This window comes from Dama dama, chromosome 18 (genome assembly GCF_033118175.1).
Source record: "Dama dama isolate Ldn47 chromosome 18, ASM3311817v1, whole genome shotgun sequence".
In the NCBI taxonomy this organism is placed as follows: domain Eukaryota; kingdom Metazoa; phylum Chordata; class Mammalia; order Artiodactyla; family Cervidae; genus Dama; species Dama dama.
The window spans coordinates 555,096-577,141 of record NC_083698.1 but is presented as its reverse complement, the minus strand read 5'-3'; the positions used below and the strand labels follow the sequence as shown (position 1 = coordinate 577,141).

The 22,046-nt window shown below is 42.7% G+C and overlaps 1 protein-coding gene across 2 annotated transcripts in view; it reads right to left on the bottom strand.

Annotated features, from left to right (window-relative positions):
• Positions 1-22,046, bottom strand: part of LOC133072027 (conserved oligomeric Golgi complex subunit 2-like) — a 121,906-nt gene that overhangs the window by 40,020 nt on the left and 59,840 nt on the right. The window contains exons 5-6 of one of the 2 annotated variants that reach the window (XM_061164799.1): positions 2,303-2,406; positions 1,697-1,827 (exon numbers count right to left, since the gene is read on the bottom strand). In XM_061164799.1, the coding sequence (XP_061020782.1) occupies positions 1,697-1,827; positions 2,303-2,406 (235 nt within the window). The remainder of the gene's footprint in view (positions 1-1,696; positions 1,828-2,302; positions 2,407-22,046) is intronic. The other variant, XM_061164801.1, reaches the window with a different exon arrangement.

Sequence of the window (22,046 nt, the reverse complement as noted above, 5' to 3'; positions counted from 1 at the left end):
GGGCTCATTATCTCTTCCATTAATAGTGGCCAGGATTTTGAATCAAGAGTTGGTTGTTTAGAATGATTAATATTTAAATATGCTGCTTTCTCCCAGTTGAAACTAAGTTTGGAATAATATGTATGAGAAAAACACACAGAAAAGCACATGGAGATGACCATTTTATGTCCAAGAACATTTCTGGATCTCACTTAAATAATGCTATCCTGCATCCCTTTAAATATGATATTTCCCATTAAATCAATCTTTCCCTTCCTATAAATCCCCTCAATTTCCATTAAAAATTACGTGTTCTCATCTTTCTTAGACTTCATTTCATTTTGTTACCTATGTGACCAATTCTGCAATTTGCCCAAGGCCTATTTCTTCTTGATTTCTGTCAGGATATTGCTCCACCTACCTGAGAGTTGTTGAAAGCACTATGCAACCATTATTAATGTAATTAAGCCCATAATTTGACAGTCATTAAATCCCCCCTTCCCTAGTTGAGGATGCAGACAGACTATTCAATCAATCAGCAGAGACAGCCTGCAACCTTGACCGGCTTGATTTCACTAGTCAGCGGGTAAAAGTAAGTTGACATTTTGTTAAGGAATATTACAATGGTTTTTATCACTTTACAGAAAACCCTCAAATTGCTTTTATGTGTAATGGCATTAAGGAAATGCAAGAAGATTTGCTTTGTTTTCCTTGTTTCTTTATGCATCACTTCTCTTTATCTACTGGAAGATTCTGATGTATCCCAACTCTTCTTGAGACCACCTTACTGTTCTCTTCTACATCTGTGTGCTTAGTCACTCAGTTGTGTCTGACTCTTCATGACCCTATTGATTATAGCCTGCCAGGCTCCTCTGTCCATGGAGACTCTCCAGGCAAGAATACTAGAGTGGGTTACCATGCCCTACTCCAGGGGATCTTCCCAACCCAGGGATCGAACCCAGATCTCCCACATTGCAGGCAGATTCTTTACTGTCTGAGCCACCCAGGGAAACCCCTTCTACATTTGTAGCAACATCTAAAGAATAATCTAAGAATCTGAAGTCTTCCTCACTCATTAGACTTAAATCGGTTATCGTACTGAGTGCCTGAATCTTGAAGCCATATGTTCAGGATTATAAAGTTACAGAAATTAGGCAATTTTATGTATTATTGGAACTGCAGAAGAAATATGCTTAGTGGGATTAAGACTAAGCTTCCACTACCTTGCATATAATATGCCTGAACTATCCCTGTTTTAGGTACCACTGGAGCTAGGATTGGTGTAAGAAGATGAAAAAAGATATCAGGAGACTGGTTTGATCACCTTCTGGGGCATTCTTTATTTTCTCCCCTTTCTGCCCCTGCAGACACAAACTATGACCACAGAAGCTACTTTGGGCTTGCTTGTGTGCTAAGTCGTTTCAGTCCTGTCTGAATCTTTGCGACCCCATAGACCATAGCCAGCCATGCTCCTCTGTCCATGGGATTCTCCAGGCAAGAATACTGGCCTGGGTTGCCATTCCCTTCTCCAGGGGATCTTCCAGACCCAGGGATGGAAACTGCGTCTTTTACATCTCCTACATTGGCGGGCAGGTTCTTTACCGCTAGCACCACCTGGAAAGCTACTTTACCTGAACCCTTTTCCCTTAGCTATATGACCAACCTAACTGGGGTTTGTTTTGCTTCTGCAGCGAAATTTCTCAGCTTCATTACTTACATTTGGAGCCAGATGGCCTTTGCTGTGGGTCTTTGCTGTGTGGCTGTCCTGTGCATTGAAGGATGTTTAAAGGTATCCTGTAGCCTCCATCCACAGATGCCACTGCACCTACAACCTCTCTCCCAGCTGAGCTGTGACACGAAAAAAAAAAAAAATTTTTTTAAAGTCTGCATACATCTCCATTTTTCTCTTAAAAACAAAACTACCCCTAGTTGCAAAATTCTGCTCTACATTATGGTGGAATCATCTCACATTTTTCTCTTCACTCTTCTTGAGTGCAAATGAACTGGGAGATTATATGGACAGTTACTGTTCATTATCTATATTTTATTGTATTCAACCAAATACAGTAAAATTACAGTTAATATTCTATGATCTAAGAGAAAATATTTTCAACTACCATTTTCAGAGTTCTAAAATAAGCAACTACAATAGTTTTATATTAATATAAAATACATAACAAAATTATATAAAATATATATTTATAACTATATAATATGGGCTTCCCTGGTGCCTTAGACAGTAAAGAGTTTGCATGCAATATGTGAGACCTGGGTTCAGTCCTGGATTAGGAAGATTCCCTGGAAAAGTGCTTATTTAACTTACATGCAGAGTATGTCATGAGAAATCCTGGGCTGGAGGAAGCACAAGCTGGAATCAAGATTGCCGGGAGAAATATCAACAACCTCAGTTATGCAGATGACACCAACCTTATGGGAGAAAGTGAAGAAGAACTAAAGAGCCTCTTGATGAAAGTGAAAGAGGAGAGTAAAAAAGTTGGCTTAAAACTCAACATTCAGAAAACTAAGATCATGGCATCTGGTCCCATCACTTCATGGGAAATAGATGGGGAAACAGTGGAAACAGTGGCTGAATTTGTTTTGGGGGGCTCCAAAATCATTGCAGATGGTGATTGCAGCCATGAAATTAAAAGACAATAACTCCTTGGAAGGAAAGTTATGACCAACCTAGATAGCATATTAAAAAACAGACATTACTTTGTCAACAAAGGTCTGTCTAGTCAAGGCTATGGTTTTTTCCAGTGGTCATGTATGGATGTGACAGTTGGACTATAAAGAAAGCTGAGAGCAGAGGAATTGATGCTTTTGAACTGTTGTGTTGGAGAAGACTCTTGAGAGTCCCTTGGACTGCAAGGAGATCCAACCAGTTCATCCTAAAGGAGATTAGTCCTGGGTGTTCATTGGAAGGACTGATGTTGAAGCTGAAACTCCAATATTTTGGCTCCTGATGCGAAGAACTGACTCATTTGAAAAGACCCTGATCCTGGGAAAGATTGACGGCAGGAGGAGAAGGGGACAACAGAGGATGAGATGGTTGGATGGCATCACCAACTCAATGGACATGGGTTTTGGTAGACTCCAGCAGTTGGTGATGGACAAGGAGGCCTGGCGTGCTGTGGTTCATGGGGTCACAAAGAGTCAGACATGACTGAGCAACTGAACTGAACTGGAGAAGTAACTGGCTACCCATTCCAGTATTCTTGCCTGGTGAATTCCTTGGACAGAAGAGCCTGGCAGGCTACAGTCCATGGGATCACAAAGAGTCAGACATAACTGAGCAACTAACACATACACAATTATATAATATGTAATACAATACTGTATAAAATATTTATATTCTTTTATGAGATGGTTAGTCAGGTGTGGCCATAAGAGATGCTAAAGGAAAGACAAAGTTTATGTTACTCACAGGTCCTAAAGAGAGGAGCACAGCAAGCCTTGTGGGAACACTCAGGGGAGACACCTGAGTGGCCAGTAGGCAGAAGACAGAGTGAGGGGAAAGTTTAGGCCATGACCTTGGGCTTTTTGCAAGAAAGGCAAGGCAGAATGAACAACAGCCTAGGACTGACTAGTTGAACAATTTTGATGGGCTCAAAGCTCAAAGCTATTTGCCTGATACCTGACCCTGAGAAGATTAAGACAGGGAAAGGAACATGACCTGAGGGGTGAACAGGTCAGATGATGGGGGTCTGGCTCCGGAAATTTTGCAAATCAAAGACAATCTCCCAGCTGGACCTTTTGCCATCTCTAAGTTGGCTATCCCAGGAGGCAGTTTCTCCCCAGCCAGAAAGGGTTTTCAAGATACCAAGAATCATAATATACAGAAAATTTTAAATATTTATAATACAAATAACTATCTGGGTAGTCCAGCTCCTTCTTTATCTGTAATAATTCAGAACTGGGTGTTCAGTGCCTCCTAAAACTACCTTTTGAAGTTCAGTGTTAAGGCAGCTCATTCTTTACTAAGAATTTTCATAAGTACTTTCAACACATTCTAAAGATAAAGAAATGAAATCTTATTCCTAGGTGTCCATATCCTATTTTTCTCATCATTTATTATTAGCATATAACAAAATAAACATTAACAGAAAAAGGAGTCAGATTAATTTTGGTGTCACTTTGATAAAAATTAGACAATCACAGGCAAGATTTTTCTTGTTGTCTTCTCTGCCTCAATATTCCTATAGTTAGGGCTAGAGGTCTATGCCCACCCTGTGTTAGTACAGGGGACTGGAGCAATTGGAAGCAGTGTAGGAAAGAGTGGAGGGAAGCTTTAGGTAGAGAATGTAAGGTGTGGAAAATCACGTGGCTTCTGTGATCTGATGTGTGTGACTCTTTTCACTGACTAGTTATATGGAAAGGTATTGTAAGGGAGTGGGATCCTGTAGTTCTTCCCCCATGCCCTCTGCCTGCCTTTTATCTGTAGAAAAACTTTAGCCAAAGAATAACTTTAATCAGAGAGTGAAGAAAAATTACAGAAGCAAAAATATACATTCAGATAGGACAGAGTAATAATATGAGTTGACTCATTAAAAAAGTCAAGGGCCTTTAGTCCCTCCCTTTGAGTTGTTTTGAAATTATTAAAATCCCCACCAGGTGGAAGAAATTAGCCACATGTTAGTAGATCCCAGCCTAGTTAGAACCAGAAGTTTGATGATACTGACTCCCACTTACCTCACAACTAACCAATCAGAAGAATGTCCATGAGTTGATCATGCTCTGCAACCCCCTCCTCAGCACACAGCCCCTTCTTATTTTCTCTATATCACCTCTCAGCAAAACCTGAGGAGTGGAGAGTTGCTTTAGGACATGAGTGGGGAGTTTAGGACATGAGTCCACCCTTTCTCCTGGCTTCCTTAATAAAGCTATCTTTCCTTTTACCCAATACTTGTCTCTGAGTATTGAATTCTTGAGCAATGAGCAGCCAGACCCAAGTTCAGTAACAAGATGACGCTGATTTTCTTAAAGAAGGATAGATGGGGTGGGAAAGAACTTGTCTGTCCTAGGTCCATGACACTGTTTGGACTTTGCACCCTCTGAGTCTTCATTCCCTCTTCTGTACAATCAGGGTATTTGACAAGATGATTCTTAAAGTACCTCTCAATTCTATATTTGATGACTTTAATGCTTTTAATATTGAGAAAATGTACATGGTAATGTGTCCTCTCTGCACATCACCTAAAATGGGACATTATGAAATAATAAGATGCCAGTATTCAGTGTAATTTTTTAAAATGCATTTTGAGATTGTTCTAAGCTTTCCTAGATGTCAATGTTTTAAAAAAAATATTCTTTTTTCATATTGTGCCATTAAGAATAATTTATTTCTGGGTTTTATCTGTCAGCATCTATCTGTGACCTTTTTCCAAAATATCACATTACCGGCACATAGATATAAGTGTCCTGAAAACAGAAACTTAAAAATTAATCAGATAGTTAATACTGAAAGAAAAAACCAATAAAATAAATTTACATGTTCAAATATCTATCACCTTATTTTTTAAAGTTCTTAAAATATATACAAACTGATTTTCAGAAGCATAAATTATTCTTTTATTGAGATATTTTTAACCTTCCAGCATATTGTTGTTGCTGGTAGAGTTGACAATAAAACATTACTAAAATGCATTGTTAGGAGATCAAACTCTAACTATGCCTGTTCTACCACTCCTACCTCATATCCATCTTTCTAAGTTCATTCTATCATGCTGTCAACACTATCACACACCATTCTGTACTTTAATTTTTTTTTAAATTTACATATCATAAAGTATCTGTGTGAGTGAGGAAACTGAACTGAGTTTTTGTCAAGTCATTGTTGCAGCAATATACAGTAAATAAGAACACAACAACATCATATTTGCTTTCTATCTTTAGGGAGATTTTAATCTGCAGGATCCAGTCTGTCAGGTATATTTTACTGGAAAATGGTAAGTCCTTCCCAAAAGGCTGGCCTGCAGTCCCCACCTACTTCCAGAGGGCAGAGGCTCTTTAACATCTTAAATGCTACATCCCATCAAGCCTGGGGAAAGACCAACTTCTCATAAAATTGAACTCATTCTTATAAAGGGACTTATTTACAGCCACAGACTTGATGTGATCCCCTGTGTTGAATGAAACTGCTGGGAGTTATGTTTTTCTTTTTGTGGTTGTCATCCTGAGCCTCAGTTCATAAGGCATTCAGGAAGTTCCTGGTAATGTAGGAATCTGGGTTGATTTTTAATGAAAGCAGCATGCATTTTCAACACTGAAGAATGAGTACTACACAATGGGAAATAAGAAATAGAGGATAATATCATAGGCTTTTATACTTACACAAACTTTATAGGAAGTAGCAGCTTCCAATGAGAGTATTTCTGCTATCACCACAAACTCAGTTTCTACATCAAATATATAATTGTATCAAGCTTGAGAATAACTAAAAACCAATAGTGCTAATGTTGACTTTAAATAATCATTTGTCTATGTAAATCCTAATTAGCATGGCAATTAGCAGTCACTATCAATTACTAAATGCCAGAATAAAGTCATGGAAATATCATATGTTTGTTTATTGTGATGAGTTTGGATAAAGTCCTGAGTAAAAAATCCAAAATGCTCTAAAAATATAAAAGTAAACATCCATGATGACAATCATCTTCATAATAATTCATTATAGTATTGACTTTGTTTAAAGTACATTTCATGATAATACTATGGATATAAAATGAAACTAACATCAGTCGAAGAAACAGTCATTGTGATGTGCCAGAGGCAGTCAAATGCTGAGTATACTTGGGTGAACCAAATGCAACAGACTTTTCGCCTTCTATTCAGGGAGTGAGTTAAAAACAAGAAAATAAGCTAACAAATAATTTCAAAAGATTTGTTATGAATAAAATCCAGAGAGAGCCATGATAGACAGCTGGAGTGGTGGATGGAAGAATCTCGTCTAGTCTAACCACATAGGTGAGGAAATCTTCCCAGGCAGGTTTCAGATGTGCAGTTACATTGAGTGAGATCTTGGCTTGCTAGAGGAAGTGGAACAAGGCCAGCTGGGCTAGGGTGTCACAGCTCAGGAGATCTGACATGTGAGGGGAGCTGGTCAGCGGCCCATCATGTTCAAAGAGGGCCTGGAAACCTTGGTAATGGGTTTATTTCACAAGCAATAGATAGCTAAAGTTGAATTTAAGAATTAAATTCAGCTGGATGGAAGCTGCACACGGTGTGCAGGGGTGAGGGGCTGGGGTCAGGGCTGGGCAGACATGAGGGAGCCCAGTGCAGTCCCAGCAGGAGGGGAGGGCGACAGAAAGAGGGTGGTAGTGTTGAAAAGGAAGCAAGTGGACAGATTTAATATTTGTGTCTGGGTAAGGTTTTTACCATATCAGTTATTATTTCTTCTCCCCCAGCCCCACCACCCTGCCAATTTTAAGTGTGTAATCCTCTCTGGGTTCATCATCTCAGAGAAATCAGAAAGAGTCTGTTTCTCTTTCTCTTTGTTTCCAAAAGCCTCAGTCCAATAAGAAAATGATGTTTGGTGCCCTTCTTTTCCCTATATCATAAATTCTACTTCTTTAAAGGATCTCTATCAGCAGGTAAATATTATCTTGCTTCTTCTACTAAAATGAAAGCCCTCCCAATGACCACACCCCGTCACCTTCCAGCCATCACATTGCTTCTCAAGTCCCATGTATGTCAGAACTTTGCAAAGCTTAGTCCACGCTCCCTAGGCTCATCCTTCTCACCTGTTAGTCTAGGTCACCTCTCTTCAGTAGGGATTCTGTCCCTTCTTTTCTCCCACTGAGCCATCTTACAAAGAGCTACAGAATTTCCCAACTGCCAAAAGAATTTCATGGAGAGTTTTATTTAGGAACAATCCTTTGTCTCAGTCTCTATGGATTGTACCATCTGGACTGGCTTTGACCACACTGCTCAACCCCTTTCGGTGTCTTCAGCTGGCTTCAGTCCCTTTATTTGACCTCTAGATGGTGAAAACCACAGAAATTTGCCCTGGGTCTCCTCCCCTGTCTACACACAGTCTCTAAGGAAGCTCATTGAGCACTGGGGCTGTAAGCATCATCTCTGCCAATGACTCTCAGTTCCATATATTTTAGAAGTTATTCTTTGCTCTCCAGTCCCACTCATCCAACTACCCACTTCACAGGCCCAAATGGATGTCTAGTGGGCATTTCTAGCCTCTCATTCCAACAAATTTCCACGTACCTCTCCTTCCCTCTTAGTAACAGCATCCTAGCTACCACTCCCAGGTGTTAAAGGCTAAAATCTAGAAGATATTTTGACATTTCTCTTCTTTTACTTACCACATACCTCTATAACCTAATCAGCAAGTCCTGTGAACTCTACAGGAGCACATCCTTTCTCACCCCAAGTCTCCTCTACAATGACTCCAGGGTAAATCCAGAATAATCTTTCAAAAATATGAATTGGATCATCTCTTCCTGCTTCAAACTTTACAGTGATTTCCCGGACCACAGAGGATGGAGACTAAACCCCTTGCCCTGGCTTTGGTTCCTCCCACCACCAGGAATGATCATCTTCTTCCTCACAGCCTCTCTGCAACTTGTCAAATTGGTCCTCCTTTAAGGCATTTGTTCTAGTTATTTCCTCTGCCTGAATGTTTTCCTCAAGTATTCTCATTGAAATGGAGCAGGACCATAAAGTCCTTGCCTCCCCACCATGTTCGTTGCCTGCTTTTTGCCTGTGGAAAACTTTAATCAAAGAATAAGTTTAATCAGAGGAGTGAGAAATGCTGAAACAGGAAAACAGTCTAAGGAGACTAAGTAATAATAATGTAGTCATTACACATAGTCAAAGACCTTTAGTTCTTTCTCAGGGCTTGTAGGTAATATTCTGAGTCACATCCTGTGAGCTGTCTTTATGGAGTCTAAAACCCCAGGTGGACAAGTTAACTAAAACATGACCAGACTGTACCCAGGACATGAGCTTCCACAATTCTGAGAACTGACCACAAAGAAATGGAAGCAAATGGACCCTGGAACTGAAGATTAACTGTACCTAAAACATTCAAGATGATGCTGGTCAGACCACCGATGACCAATTTGAAGATGACTGTTCGAGATGACTACACTATTTCTGCATGTATTCTACACTATTCCTCCCATCCCCGACTCTATCTATAAATGCTTTTACCCCCTGCTTGTCAGTGGAAGAGAGTCGGCCTTTGGACAGATGTCTGCCACCCTCCACCCACAGCTGTCAGCATCTGAAGTAAAGCAAATTTTCCTTTTCACCAACCTGGCCTGCTTATTGGCTTTTGAGCAGTAAACAGCCAGATCTCCCAACACACGCTCCTTTCAAAAACATCATGACTGATTCTTTCTTATTTTATTCAGATTTCAACATTACCTCCCCAGTGACCTTCCATGGCCATCCAAGAGCAGTTCCTATTTGCCTGCCAGACCCCTTCAGTGTTCAATATAGAACTTAGAAAAGGCAGAGGAACCAGAGGTCAAATTGCCAACATTCATTGGATCATAGAGAAAGTAAGGGAATTCCAGAAAAAAAAATCTACTTCTGCCCCATTGACTATGTTAAAGCCTTTGACTGTGTGGATCACAGAAAACTGTGGGAAATTCTTAAAGACATGGGAATACCAGAGCATCTTACCTGCCTCCTGAGATACCTGTATGCAGGTCAAGAAGCAAACGCTAGAACTGGTCATGAAATAACTGGCTGGTTCAAAACTGGGAAAGGAGTATGTCAAGGCTGTATATTGTCACCTTACTTATTTAACTTATATGCAGAATATATTATGTGAAATGCCAGTCTGCATGAATCACAAGTTGGAATCAAGATTGCTGGGAGAAATATAAATAACCTCAGATATGCATATCACTCTATTGGCATAAATAGAATCTTGATGAGGGTAAAAGAGGAGAGTGAGAAGGTCTGCTTAAAACTCAATGTTCAAAAAGCTAAGATCATGGCATTGGGTTCTATCACTTCATGGCAAATACAAGGAGGAAAAGTGAAAACAGAGAAAGATTTTCTATTCTTGGGCTCCAAAATCACTGTGGATGGTGACTGCAGCCATGAAATTAAAAGACACTTGCTCCTTGGAAGGAAAACTATGACAAATCTAGATAATATATTAAAAAGAAGCGATGCCACTTTGCTGGTAAAGGCCTTTATAGTCAAAGCTACAGTTTTTCCAGTAGTCATGTATGGTTGTGAGAGTTGGACCATAAAGAAGCCTGAGCACTGAAGAATTGATGCTTTTGAACTGTGGTGCTAGAGAAGACTCTTGAGAGTTCCTTGTGTGAGGCTGTCACGGCTAACGCCATGACAGGCAGCCTAGATTAGGAGTAGGCCTGGTTTCCCGGGGTAACATAATTATCAGGCCTCCTGGAGCCAGCCAATCAACATATGCCTAGCCAGAAGAAAGGGAACCTATCAGGGGAAAGCTGAAAGCCCCACGTAGGGCCAACAAAAATTACCTTGCAACTGTGTAACCAATCCGCTTACGCCAACTACCCACTGTGTAACCAATCCGCTTGCGCCAACTACCTGCTGCTTGTTTTGACCTAATAAATACCCGACAGAACTGGAGCTCGGGGCCTTTTGTCCTCACATACCTGGTGAGGGCGGGAGGCCCTGGCTTGAGTCAGTAATAAATTCCCCTATTGCAAGTTGCATTGTTTTGAGGAGTCTTCTTTCCCGACCGGTGACTCGGACTATGGGCAGAACACTTGTACTGCAAGGAGATCAAACCAGTTGATCCTAAAGGAAATCAACCCTGAATATTCATTGCAAAGACTGATCCTGTAGCTGAATCTCCAATACTTTGGCCACCTGATGTGAAGAGATGACTCATTGGGAATGACCCTGGTGCTGGGAAAGATTGAAGACAAAAGGAAAAGAGAGTGGCAGAGGATGAGATGGTCAGATAGCATCACTGACTCAATGGGCAAATCTGAGCAAACTTCAGGAGACACTGGAGAACAGAGGGCCCTGGCATGCTGCAGTCCCTGGAGTCACTGAGTTGGACATGACTTAGCAAGAAGTAAACAATGACAACAGGGTAGCACTTATGCAATCTGACATTTTTGCTCTTCTACCTGGCTTATTGTCATCTCCAAAGAGCTCCATCCCCACACGATTCCGATCAGAATTCTCTCTGGGGAAGCAGTAATAATGACTGTGTTGATCACCAAAGTAGCTGTAGCATCTGGAATGGTGCCTGACCATGGTAGGCTCTCAGTAACATTTTCTGGATGAATCAGGGCTGAATGACCATCAAAGGTAAACTCATCAGGGAACAGAAATGAGAAAGAAAGGAAAAGATAGCGGGATGTGATGAGAGCAAAAAAGTTGGGAGAGTCCAGACAGACCATCAGGTAACTCAGCAGCTCCTGGGCTAGAGGCCTCCTACAGTTGCCAGGTGGGCAAGCCACACATTTCCAATGTTCAGTCCAGAAGGAGACAAGAGCCCAGTTGGAGTTTTACAAATTACTGCCTCAAAACAGAAGGCAGCATGAGCCTCACATATGCATTGGGTTTCCTTTCCCCAAAAGTCCCAGGAATGTGGTGTGGAAGCCAGATGAATGCCACAACAGATGGGTGTCACACTCAAAGAACTCCAAGGCTATAAGGTCCTGGTCTTGCATGGATATGGGCTGCTAGCAAACCTGGTTCTCCTCCTTTCTGGAGAGAGTCATTATGTTTATTGCTCAGGAATTTCTCCAAGGAGAGATGCTCCTCTCTGAGGAATGTATTATCTAATTATAGTCAGGCTGTCTAATGTAAACATCCTTGAATAATGCTCTCAATATCTTTTGCTCTTTAGATGTACATAAACTCTAGACCATGGAGAATTATCTCAACAGGTGGATCTTTCACCTGATTTGGAGTAGGGCCTCTAAGAAGCAGAAAATTCTAAAGCATATCTTGGAAAATGGAGAGAAGAAGGGATGTCACCATTTCCCAGGAGTAGTATGAGGAAGGCAGAAAGATCCATGTAGTTGAGAGCCCTACAGTGTGTCTGAAACTTTGGAGCCAAAGGTTTCCCTGCAGTGGCACCAGGCTAGGTCCATAACATTGTTCATAGCCCCTGGAAGCATGAAATATCCAACACGCTGGAAGACATGGGGCAGGGGGATGACAGATGATGCTTCAGTGGTGGCATAAAAAACTTTGAACCTTGTGACCGTTTGGGATGCTCACCCCACTGGACAAATGAGTGACGGGCCAGATATGTCCCCTCAGCACCTGCGTTCTATGGATAATCCTAAGGACATCCTAGACAGAACATCTCTTCTTGAGTCACTTGCTTGATGAATCAGGATTTTAATCTGCCCTGACTCTGTAACTGGGAGGCTGCTGTGGGGTGTAGCCTGTCAGCAGCTCCGGGGCTGCCATCTTGTTCTGTCACCTTAACCACTACCATTGACATCTCTTCCTCCATAATTTATTTGTATTGTATCTTACAAAAGGGTCCATATGGAATGGAATGAAAATAAAATTGATGGAAAATGATAACAGGTTCTTCACCACAGATAGTTTGACTAAGTACCTGTGTGGAGCAGTGTCATCCAGCAGAACTTTCTGCAACAATGGAAATGTTCTCTTCCTGCACCAGCCCCAGAGCTACCACGGAGCCCTGTGGATATGGCTCTTGTAACTGAGGACCTCGATATCCCATCTTACTCTTTTAAATATGTTAAAATAACACATGACGAAAGGCTGCAGATTTGGACAGTGCTTATCTGGAGTACAGACACCCAGGCTCCACTGTTTATCTGGTTTGTGAGTCATCCTCTCAGAGTATCAATTTCTTTATATCATAAAATAAGGTAAAATAAAATTTATCATGGAGAAAAGGTATGATGCTTAATGAGATAGTCCATGTTAGTCCACCTGACATGAGAATGGAATGAAGGCAAGAGTTATGAGGATGATGGTTATGCTGACCACAGAGACAGAGTCCAGGGGCCTGTGGTAGAGCTCAAGGGAATGGGTGAGTGGCTGTTAGGTGAGAAAAGGGGTGTGGTGAGCAACACAGGGATAAAGTTTGGGGGATCTTCAAAGTTGGAGAAGAGGCCTCATAGTTGTCTGTGTCTGGGAGCACAGGGCTGTGAGAGGGGACAGACCTGGTCCTGAAAGCCTCTTGAGGACACCAGATGCTCAGCACCAGTGTATGCCCCAGGCTTCAGCTGCTCCCTTGAGCCAAATACAATGCAATACTCTGTGCAGCATCCAAATCATTTACTCAAAATCAAAACGCATCAATTTTTGAAATATTTATCAAATAATCTGAATCAAAGCACACATTTGCCTAAATAGTCTGAAATTTATATCAAAAGATGTTCTGTTTTATATGTATGTGTGCATGCATGCTCAGTCACTTAAGTGTGTCCAACTCTTTGTGACCATATGAGCTCTGGCCTGCCAGGCTCTATCTATGGGATTCTCCAGACAAGAATATTGGAGTGGGTTGCCATGCCCTTCTCTGGGGGATTTTCCTGACCTGTGTCTCTTAAGTCTCCTGCATTGTCAGGCAGGTTCTTTACCACTTATGTCACATACATGTATTTGTGTGTGTACATATATACACATATATGTATTATACATATATACACACATATACATATATATGTATACTTGTACACACACACACACACAGGCACAGATATATTGGTCTTGGTCCAAACAGGATATGCAAACCATATAATTTAAATAATAAAACTTAATGTAAAAAAAAAAAAGAACCACTAAGCTATTTTTAAGAAATAAGACAAAAGAGTGATTGTTGAGATGTAAAAATAACTCTCAAGGGCACCCTAGAGCTGTGAAAGAGGACTCAAGGACAGATACAGAGGAAAGGGCCTCAGACCTCAATGAAGAAAGTGGGACAAGACCAACTGGGTGATGGAGGGTTGCACCAGGCTTACCAGGCCAGAGTTGGTCCACAGCCCCTGGACCAATGGGAACCTATTTCTGGGGCACAGACAAATTGAGCCCAGTGAAGGGGCAGAGAGAGTCTGGGTACACTCAGAGGCCCAAAGCCCACAGGGTCCCTGTCAGCAGGGCCACAGCAAACCAAGCCCCAGGACACAGGCAAGCTGAGGCTGACAGGCAGTAGGCAGGGAGAATGAGTGCCACATGAATGCACCGCAGAGGCCTGTTTTTTCAGACTCCAGCACACCTCTGTGCTCAACTTGGGCCTGGGCAACACCTGTTTCCTCTGACTTCCAAGGGGCAGAGGTCAGGCAGGAAGCCAGCCCAGTGCACCTATGTTTCGGGCAAAGGAGAGATCACAAGGTACAAAAACCTGGGTGGGCATATCCTGTGCCATCTGCGGTCCTTGGCTGCTCAGGGCTGCTCACATCAAGAGATGCAGAAAACAAGCAGCAGCAGAATACTGGAGAGAGCTGCACCAGGCACAAACCTAATCCTGGAGGAACCACACTGCTGAGCAGTAAAGACAACACTTATTTCCCAGGACCTAGCCATACGAACAGGAAGGGACCCCCTTTTTCTGCAGTGTCTCTCCAGGGCCTTCTACTGACATCATCAAATCGCCTGGCAGAGGAAAACTATTAAGAGGCCCATCTCCCTTTTCACAGATAGGAAAACGAAGGGTGAATCTGGACTTGAGACAATAAATTGATATCTAGCTGAACATAGCCTATGCCACCTACCCCACCCACCCATCCAACCAACACAATACTCACAAAACACTTCCTGAAACCTTATCTATGATCAGTGGAAAGAACTCTCTTCAGTGACAGGAGAAGGATCTTTTGATAGAGTGTCCATTCTGGGTGTGAAATGATTGTTTCATCTTGCCATTAGTAAGTTTGCCACTGTGCAGGCTGAGTTAAAGCCATGTGACAAAGAAAATGGACTTACAACTGTTTCTGCTGCCTGGGAACTCAGTTCAGAAATTCAGTAGACTCAATTTGTCCCGGGGTCAGAATTTATCCTGTATGGACAATTGAAGACGAAATGCCCTAGGACCCAAAATTTGCCTATTCTTTCAATATGATATAAAGAGCAAGTGCAAAGGTTATTAATAGTATGGAAAATACCACAAAATATTTGAAATCAATAAAACCATGCAGTTTATAAAACATAACCATTTGTATTGGGGCTTATTCTCGCATATTCTCTTTTTACTTAAATAAGTAGAACAATTACCACATTTTCTGAAAAATAAAGGTAATCTAGTAAATACATAAATAGCACTGCTATCATGACATAAATTTTGTAATAGAATGTGCTATGAATATTCATAAAAGTAGTTACTCTTGGGTCTTTAGCAACATTACATATTTAGTAACATTGTTACTATTTAGAACATTTAGTAACATTGTTTCACTTCTATTTCCTTTCCTAATATTTCTCCCTACCTCATTTCTAAATCATCAATTTTTCCATTTTTCTCTTCACTTATTTAAGTAGTGCAATAAACCTGTTTTCAGCTCATTTTAATTAAAACATTATCCGTGAGCACTTTCAAGTCAGATCGTCATCATCAAAGTAAAAGGAAGAATTGAAGCAGTTTTGAGAAAACTCAGTGCCAGGACACATTACTTAGATAAATGCTTTAATTTTACTATTTTTCTTCAACTAACCTTAACACACGTGAGTGAGTTTTCTATCCAGGGATTCACATGGTACAAAATCAATGTAAATCCAAATAAAGAGCCGAGAGCAGCCTGAGAGGTAAGCTCTACTTATGGCTCTCTCCTCCCTCTGGTGGGGTTAGCTGAACACCAACTGTGTGCCTTGGTCACACCAGTAACAAAGAATACAACACCACCTCTCACAACAGTTGTTATCTAGAGAAGCCTGATTATAAACAGGTGCTGGTAAGTGTTATGGATAAAATCTAACAGCAGCTCCAGGGGAGAGGTAAGGTATGGCCAGGGGTGGGGAAGAAGGTGAGGAAGTATATTGAGTCTTGATGATTCCTGCCCAGGGATCTGAGTAAGTGCTGAGAGGTTCCAAGACAACAGGCACTGTGAATGGCCCCCAGGGAAGGTGAGCTTAGAGTCCCAGAAGCCTCCAGGAGTCCTGGCTCTCAGCAGGGAGAAGAGAAGGTTCCAGGTGAGGTCAGGGAGGCAGAACTGGTCTCCTGCTCTGGACAAGTCCAGCCATGCTTGAAAGCTGAGGCAGTTTGTACTGCCAGAGGAAGCCGAAGGAAGGTTCCACCCCTACCCCTCCACTCCCAAGCCTGTGGCCATCCTTCTAGAGCATTCTCTGTTCCCTGGACTTGGAACTTCCTGATCCAAACAGTCCAAACCTGTTTCCAGAGCCTTTCAGTCTTCTGTCTCCAAGCATCAAACTTGGAGGGGAAAGGCAGAAAGAGTGGGTGGAATTATGGGCAGGAGCTGGCCAGCAGTCTGGCCACTGGATGGAGCTGAGCTCTCTGGCCTCCATCCCCTGCCAATGTGAGGGGCCTGATTTCTTAGGCCCTTGCTGGAGGAACCAGCAATTTACCTGTATCTCTAGGGTGGTGGGAAGCCACAGCATGTTTTCAGCAAGGGGCCACAAGCTTTCCTTTACTTTATAAATTCACTCTGCAAACAGAGAGTCACATCCAGGAGCCAGAGTCACACCACAGGCTCCCAGAGTTTACCACCAAGCAGGAAGACAGGCTTAAAAGAATATTACAAGTGTGGAGAAAGGCTTCAACAGTACGTGAACCATGAACTTCCAGATGTTCAAGCTGGATTTAGAAAAGGCAGAGGAACCAGAGATCAAATTGCCAACATCTGCTGGATCCTCAAAAGAGCAAAAGAGCTCCAGAAAAACATCTACTTCTGCTTTATAGACTACACCAAAGCCTTTGACTGTGTGGATCACAATAAACTGTAGAAAATTCTTAAAGAGATGGGAATATCAGACCACCATACCTGCTCCTGAGAAACCTGTATGCAGGTCAAGAAGCAACAGTTAGAACTGGATATGGAACAACAGACTGGTTCCAAATTGGGAAAGGAGTATATCAAGGCTGTATATTGTCACCCTGCTTATTTAACTTATACGTAGAGTGCATCACATGAAATGCCAGGCTGGATGAAGCACAAGCTAGAATCAAGATTGCCAGGAGAAATATCAGTAACCTCAGATATGCAGATGACACCACCCATATGGTAGAGAGTGAAGAACTAAAGAGCCTCTTAATGAAAGTGAAAGAGGAGAGTGAAAAAATTGACATAAAACTCAATATTCAGAAAACTAAGATCATGGCATCAGGTCCCATCACATCATGACAAATAGGGAAACAGTGGAAACAGTGGCTGACTTTATCTTGGGGACTCCAAAATCACTGCAGATGGTGACTGCAACCAAGAAATTAAAAGACACTTTCTCCTTGGAAGAAAAGCTATGACAAATATAGACAGCATGTTACAAAGCAGAGACATAACTTTGCTAATAAAGGTCCATCTTGTCAGTTCAGTTTGGTCACTCAGTCGTGTCTGACTCTTTGCGACCTCATGAACTGCAGCACGCCAGACCTCCATGCCATCACCAACACCCAGAGTTTACTCAAACTCATGTCCATTGAGTTAGTGATGTCATCCAGCCATCTCATCTTCTGTCATCCCCTTCTCCTCCTGCCTTCAATGTTTCCCAGCATCAGGGTCTTTTCAAATGAGTCAGTTCTTCACATCAGGTGGCCAAAGTATTGGAGTTTCAGCTTCAACACCAGTCCTTCCAATGAACATTCAAGACTGATTTATTTTGGGATGGACTGGTTGGATCTCCTTGCAGTCCAGGGGACTCTCAAGAGTCTTCTCCAGCACCACAGTTCAAAAGCATCAATTCTTCAGCACTTGGCTTTCTTTATAGTCCAACTCTCACATCCATACACGACTACTGGAAAAACAATAGCCTTGACTCAACGGACCTTTCTTGGCAAAGTAATGTCTCTACTTTTTAATACGCTGTCTAGGTTGGTCATAATTTTTCTTCCAAGGAGTAAGCACCTTTAAATTTCATGGCTGCAGTCACCATCTTTAGTGATTTTGGAGCCCCCCCCCCGACCCCCCCCCCCCAAAAAAAAAGTCTGTCACTGTTTCCCCATCTATTTGCCATGAAGTGATGGGACCAGATGCCATGATGTTAGTTTTCTGAATGTTGAGCTTTAAGCCAACTTTTTCACTCTCCTCTTTCACTTTCATGAAGATGCTCTTTAGTTCTTCTTTGCTTCCTGCCATCTAGTCAAAGCTATGGTTTTTCTAGTAGTCATGTATAGATGTGAGAGTTGGACTATAAAGAAAGCTGAGTACTGAGGAATTGATGCTTTTGAGCTGTGGTGTTGGAGAAGACTCTTGAGAGTCCCTTGGAATGCAAGGAGTTCAAACCAGTCAATCCTAAAGGAAATCACTCCTGAATAATCATTGGAAGGACTGATGCTGAAACTGAAACTCCAATATTTTGGCCACCTGATGGGAAGAACTGACTCAATGGAAAAGATCCTGATGCTGGGAAAGATTGGAGGCAGGAGGAGAAGGGGATGACAGAGGAAGAGATGGTTGGATAGCATCACTGACTCAATGGACATGAGGTTAAGCAAACTTCAGGTGTTGGTGATGGACAGGGAAGCCTGGTGTGCTGCAGTACCTGGGGTTGCAAAGAGTTGGACACGACTGAGGAAGTGAACTGAATTGACAAGTGTGGTGCTTGATGCAGAGGGAGAAGAGGGGGTGGTGGGCTATATTAAAAGCACAAGGGCTCATTTAGTTTGGGTAGGGGCTTAGGAAAACGTGCTGAGACAGGTTACAGGAAAAGCTGACACATCAGTTTGAAGCATGGACTTTAAACAGAAAATTATGGGTGCATGGGACATTCCAGGCCTCCACAATTGCCTTGAAGCAGGAAATCTGCAGATTTCCAGAAACCGGGAGTGACCTTCAGGCATGAATAAGAAGAGTGAAGTAAAAGAAACATTATCAGGGAAATAAATAAATCTTAGGACCGAATCACACCATGCTGGAGAACATGATCTTGGGTGGCCTCAGCCTGCAGCAGCTTGAAACAAGGCTTCAGTTTCCCACCAGAGATTGAGGTCAGGTTGTGAGGTGAAGGCACCAAATCCTTGCCACTAAACCAGTAGTCAGTGGCAAGGCCCTGGCCCTTCACCTTTGAGGAAAGAATTTCCACAGAGATGGGAAATAGTGAAAGAAGTAAAGTGTTTATTAGGACAAAGAGAATAAGTCTATACAGACACATAGGTATCCTCATGGTAGTTTGAAACATATGGGGCATATCTTCTGGGTTTCCTTTGGTCAGTCAATTTGATTTTCCTGATTCTGAATCCATGTCATGTTTGGTTTATCTCAGGATCCTCTCACATGTGTGTGCTCATCTCTCAGCCAAAATGGATCCCAGCAAAGAGGCCTATGGTAGGTTGACATCTCTCCCTCTTGACCTCTAAGGAGCTCTCTAGTTGGGAAAGTCTCCTTGACTTTGAGAATAAGAAAAACTTGGTCTTTTATCTTTTATCTGGGCAGGGCCCAGTCTCCTCTTAATTGTCCTACTATTAATATTTTGGAGCGTCTGTTTACAGAGAATGAACTCAAATTGCTCACCCTCTTGGCAGGGAAGTGGGTATGGGCCATCTACCTCCTGCCTCAAACATACTCTAGATATCATTATATTCTAAAGGCAACAGGTAGATGAAAAAGGGTTCAGACAGGATCAAGTTCCAGTTTTTAAAGGTCACTGACTACACTGCAGAAACAGATTGAAAGGAGGTAAAAGCAGATGCAGAAAACACTGGCTAGAAACTATTGTCCGAGGTAAAGATAGGGTGACCTAGACAGCCTCGTGGGAGGAGGTAAGGAAGGTAGATATTTCTCCTCCTGCTCTGGACCTGGCAGTTACTCCATAAAGTGTGCTAAGTGATTTTCCCCTTCCACCACTTGAGAGCGGGTGTTGCACTGCATTTCACAGCTGAGGAGACAGAGTTCAAGAGGCTGAGCACAATGCCCAGGGTTTCAAATGCCTGGGTCTGGACACCTAGAGTGAGTCACATAGTCCCCGCTGGATGCCTGCCCTGCCCTGAGTAGGGAGAGTGCTTTTCCTGATGCTCCGAGCCTGTGGACACTGGGTTCTTAGCACATATAAGCCAGTTTTGCTCTCAGCCTGTCATGCAGGTGTGTCCTACAGGGGAAAATCCCAGCACAGAGAATGTGGGGATACAGAGCTGTGAGGGCTGTGAGCAGTGACTTGACACAGAAGTTGGACCTCTGTCCCCCGCGCCCCACCCTGGGCACCTGGCCCCTTGCCACCTGCACCCGGGCTGCACAGAGCCCCCTGGGGGTGGAGAGTGGGGCTGGAAACCAGAGCCTGTCCGTGAAAAAGACTGTCTCAGCTGGATTGGAGGGTGAGGCTGATGAGTAAACAAAGAGGAGGCAATTGAGCAAAGATGTCAACACTGTCTGGTTCTTGGCAAGTGTGTGAGCAAACGGCAGCCCTCCTTCAGGAGTGAGATTGGCGTCCCTTGTCTGTCTAGTCCTGTGACCAAAGCCGTGGCAGATGGAGCAAGGGATCCATTGACCCACACACTTAGGCTAATTTTTGAAATAGGAAGTTCTGAATCTCTGGCTTGAAACAAGTTCCTTTCTCACATGCTCCATGGAACACTCCAAGAAATGATTCAGGGACACAGGCTCCTTCCATCTTTGTGCCACCTTCAAAAATGTGGCCTCCAAGCGGTGACACCTAAGGGAGAAAGGAATGATTCAGGATGTGTTGTCTTGTGCACCTGGAGGGTAACTGGCAGTTGCCACGCAGCAGAGCTAACAGAGGAGTCTGGGATATGTTTAGCTGTAGGCCTCCGCAGAGTAAAAATTCAGAGTGGACTTCGGTCTACCTGGGCAGACCCTCCAGGACTCAGAACGTTCTCCCTGTTTGTGGGATACTCTTGGGTCCTCCATGATGAGGCTGCCCAAAGGTCCTCCAGTCATTGCATCCAGTACAAAGGCGCAGCATCTATGTGGGCTCAGTTGTTCAGTTTTATCTGACTCTTTGCAGCTATGGACTGTAGCCTACCAGGTTCCTCTATTCATGAGATTCTCCAGGCAAGAATGCTGGAGTGGGTTGCAGACTTCCTAGCAATTTCACTGCATCAGGCCTTATGTGCCTGCTTGTGCTGCCGCAATGTAGAAACCAAAGACCCCGGGATGCTCTCCTCCCGCTGGATACACCAGCATTGAATGATGGCAGTAAACACCGCCCTTGGGGGAAGGAAGGACATACACCAGTCCCTGACCCACAAAGACACCTGGACTCTACAGGGCAAGCTTTGTCACACACCTCTGTCTGCTTTGGGGGCCCCTGGTCAGAATATGGTGCTTCTCTCTGGGAGGATTTTCAAAGTCTGTTTTTCTCAGGGATCCCTCCCCTGAATCTTCCCTCCCTGGGAGTTCTTCCTCTCTACATTATGTTCTCTTCCTGACTGTGGGTGTTAGAGGTGGGGGGTATTATTTCAGAGGCTCTACAGAGGCTCTGGATCCCACTTTCTATCTGCCCAGTCTTTTTAGACTAGTTTTGCAGTTTTTTGACTGTATAATTTCCTCAAAACCTTAGAAAGTTTCTGATGTATTTGCTTCCAAATTGTTCCATATGGCTGTAACCACACCCTAAGCATTTTTGTACACCAGATTTGCAAATGGACTTTTTTTTCTCATGCCCTTGCCTATATCAGCTTAATAGTGGCAAAACACTTTCTAAATCTGATCATGTTCATGAGGCTGAGTCATAATACGGCTTTGAAGCTTAAAGGCTTCCCCCCCTCCCCAATATCTCATTTTCTACAGTTTGTGTTCCAGAAGCAGTTGGAATTTCCAACCCTTCACAGACTCAAGTTTCTGGACTCTCTGCTTACAAACTAGCCAGTTTTCTTCCAAGTTCTTCTCTTTCTTTTAATAGTGTGCCAACACAGCCAACTGTTGCAAACCCACATTAACACTTTGATTTTTTTCCAACTACTTTTGCTAGGGTTGCCAAATCATGAGACTCACAATCCACCTCCAAAAAGATATTCAGATAACAATTTTACTAAATATTTCCAC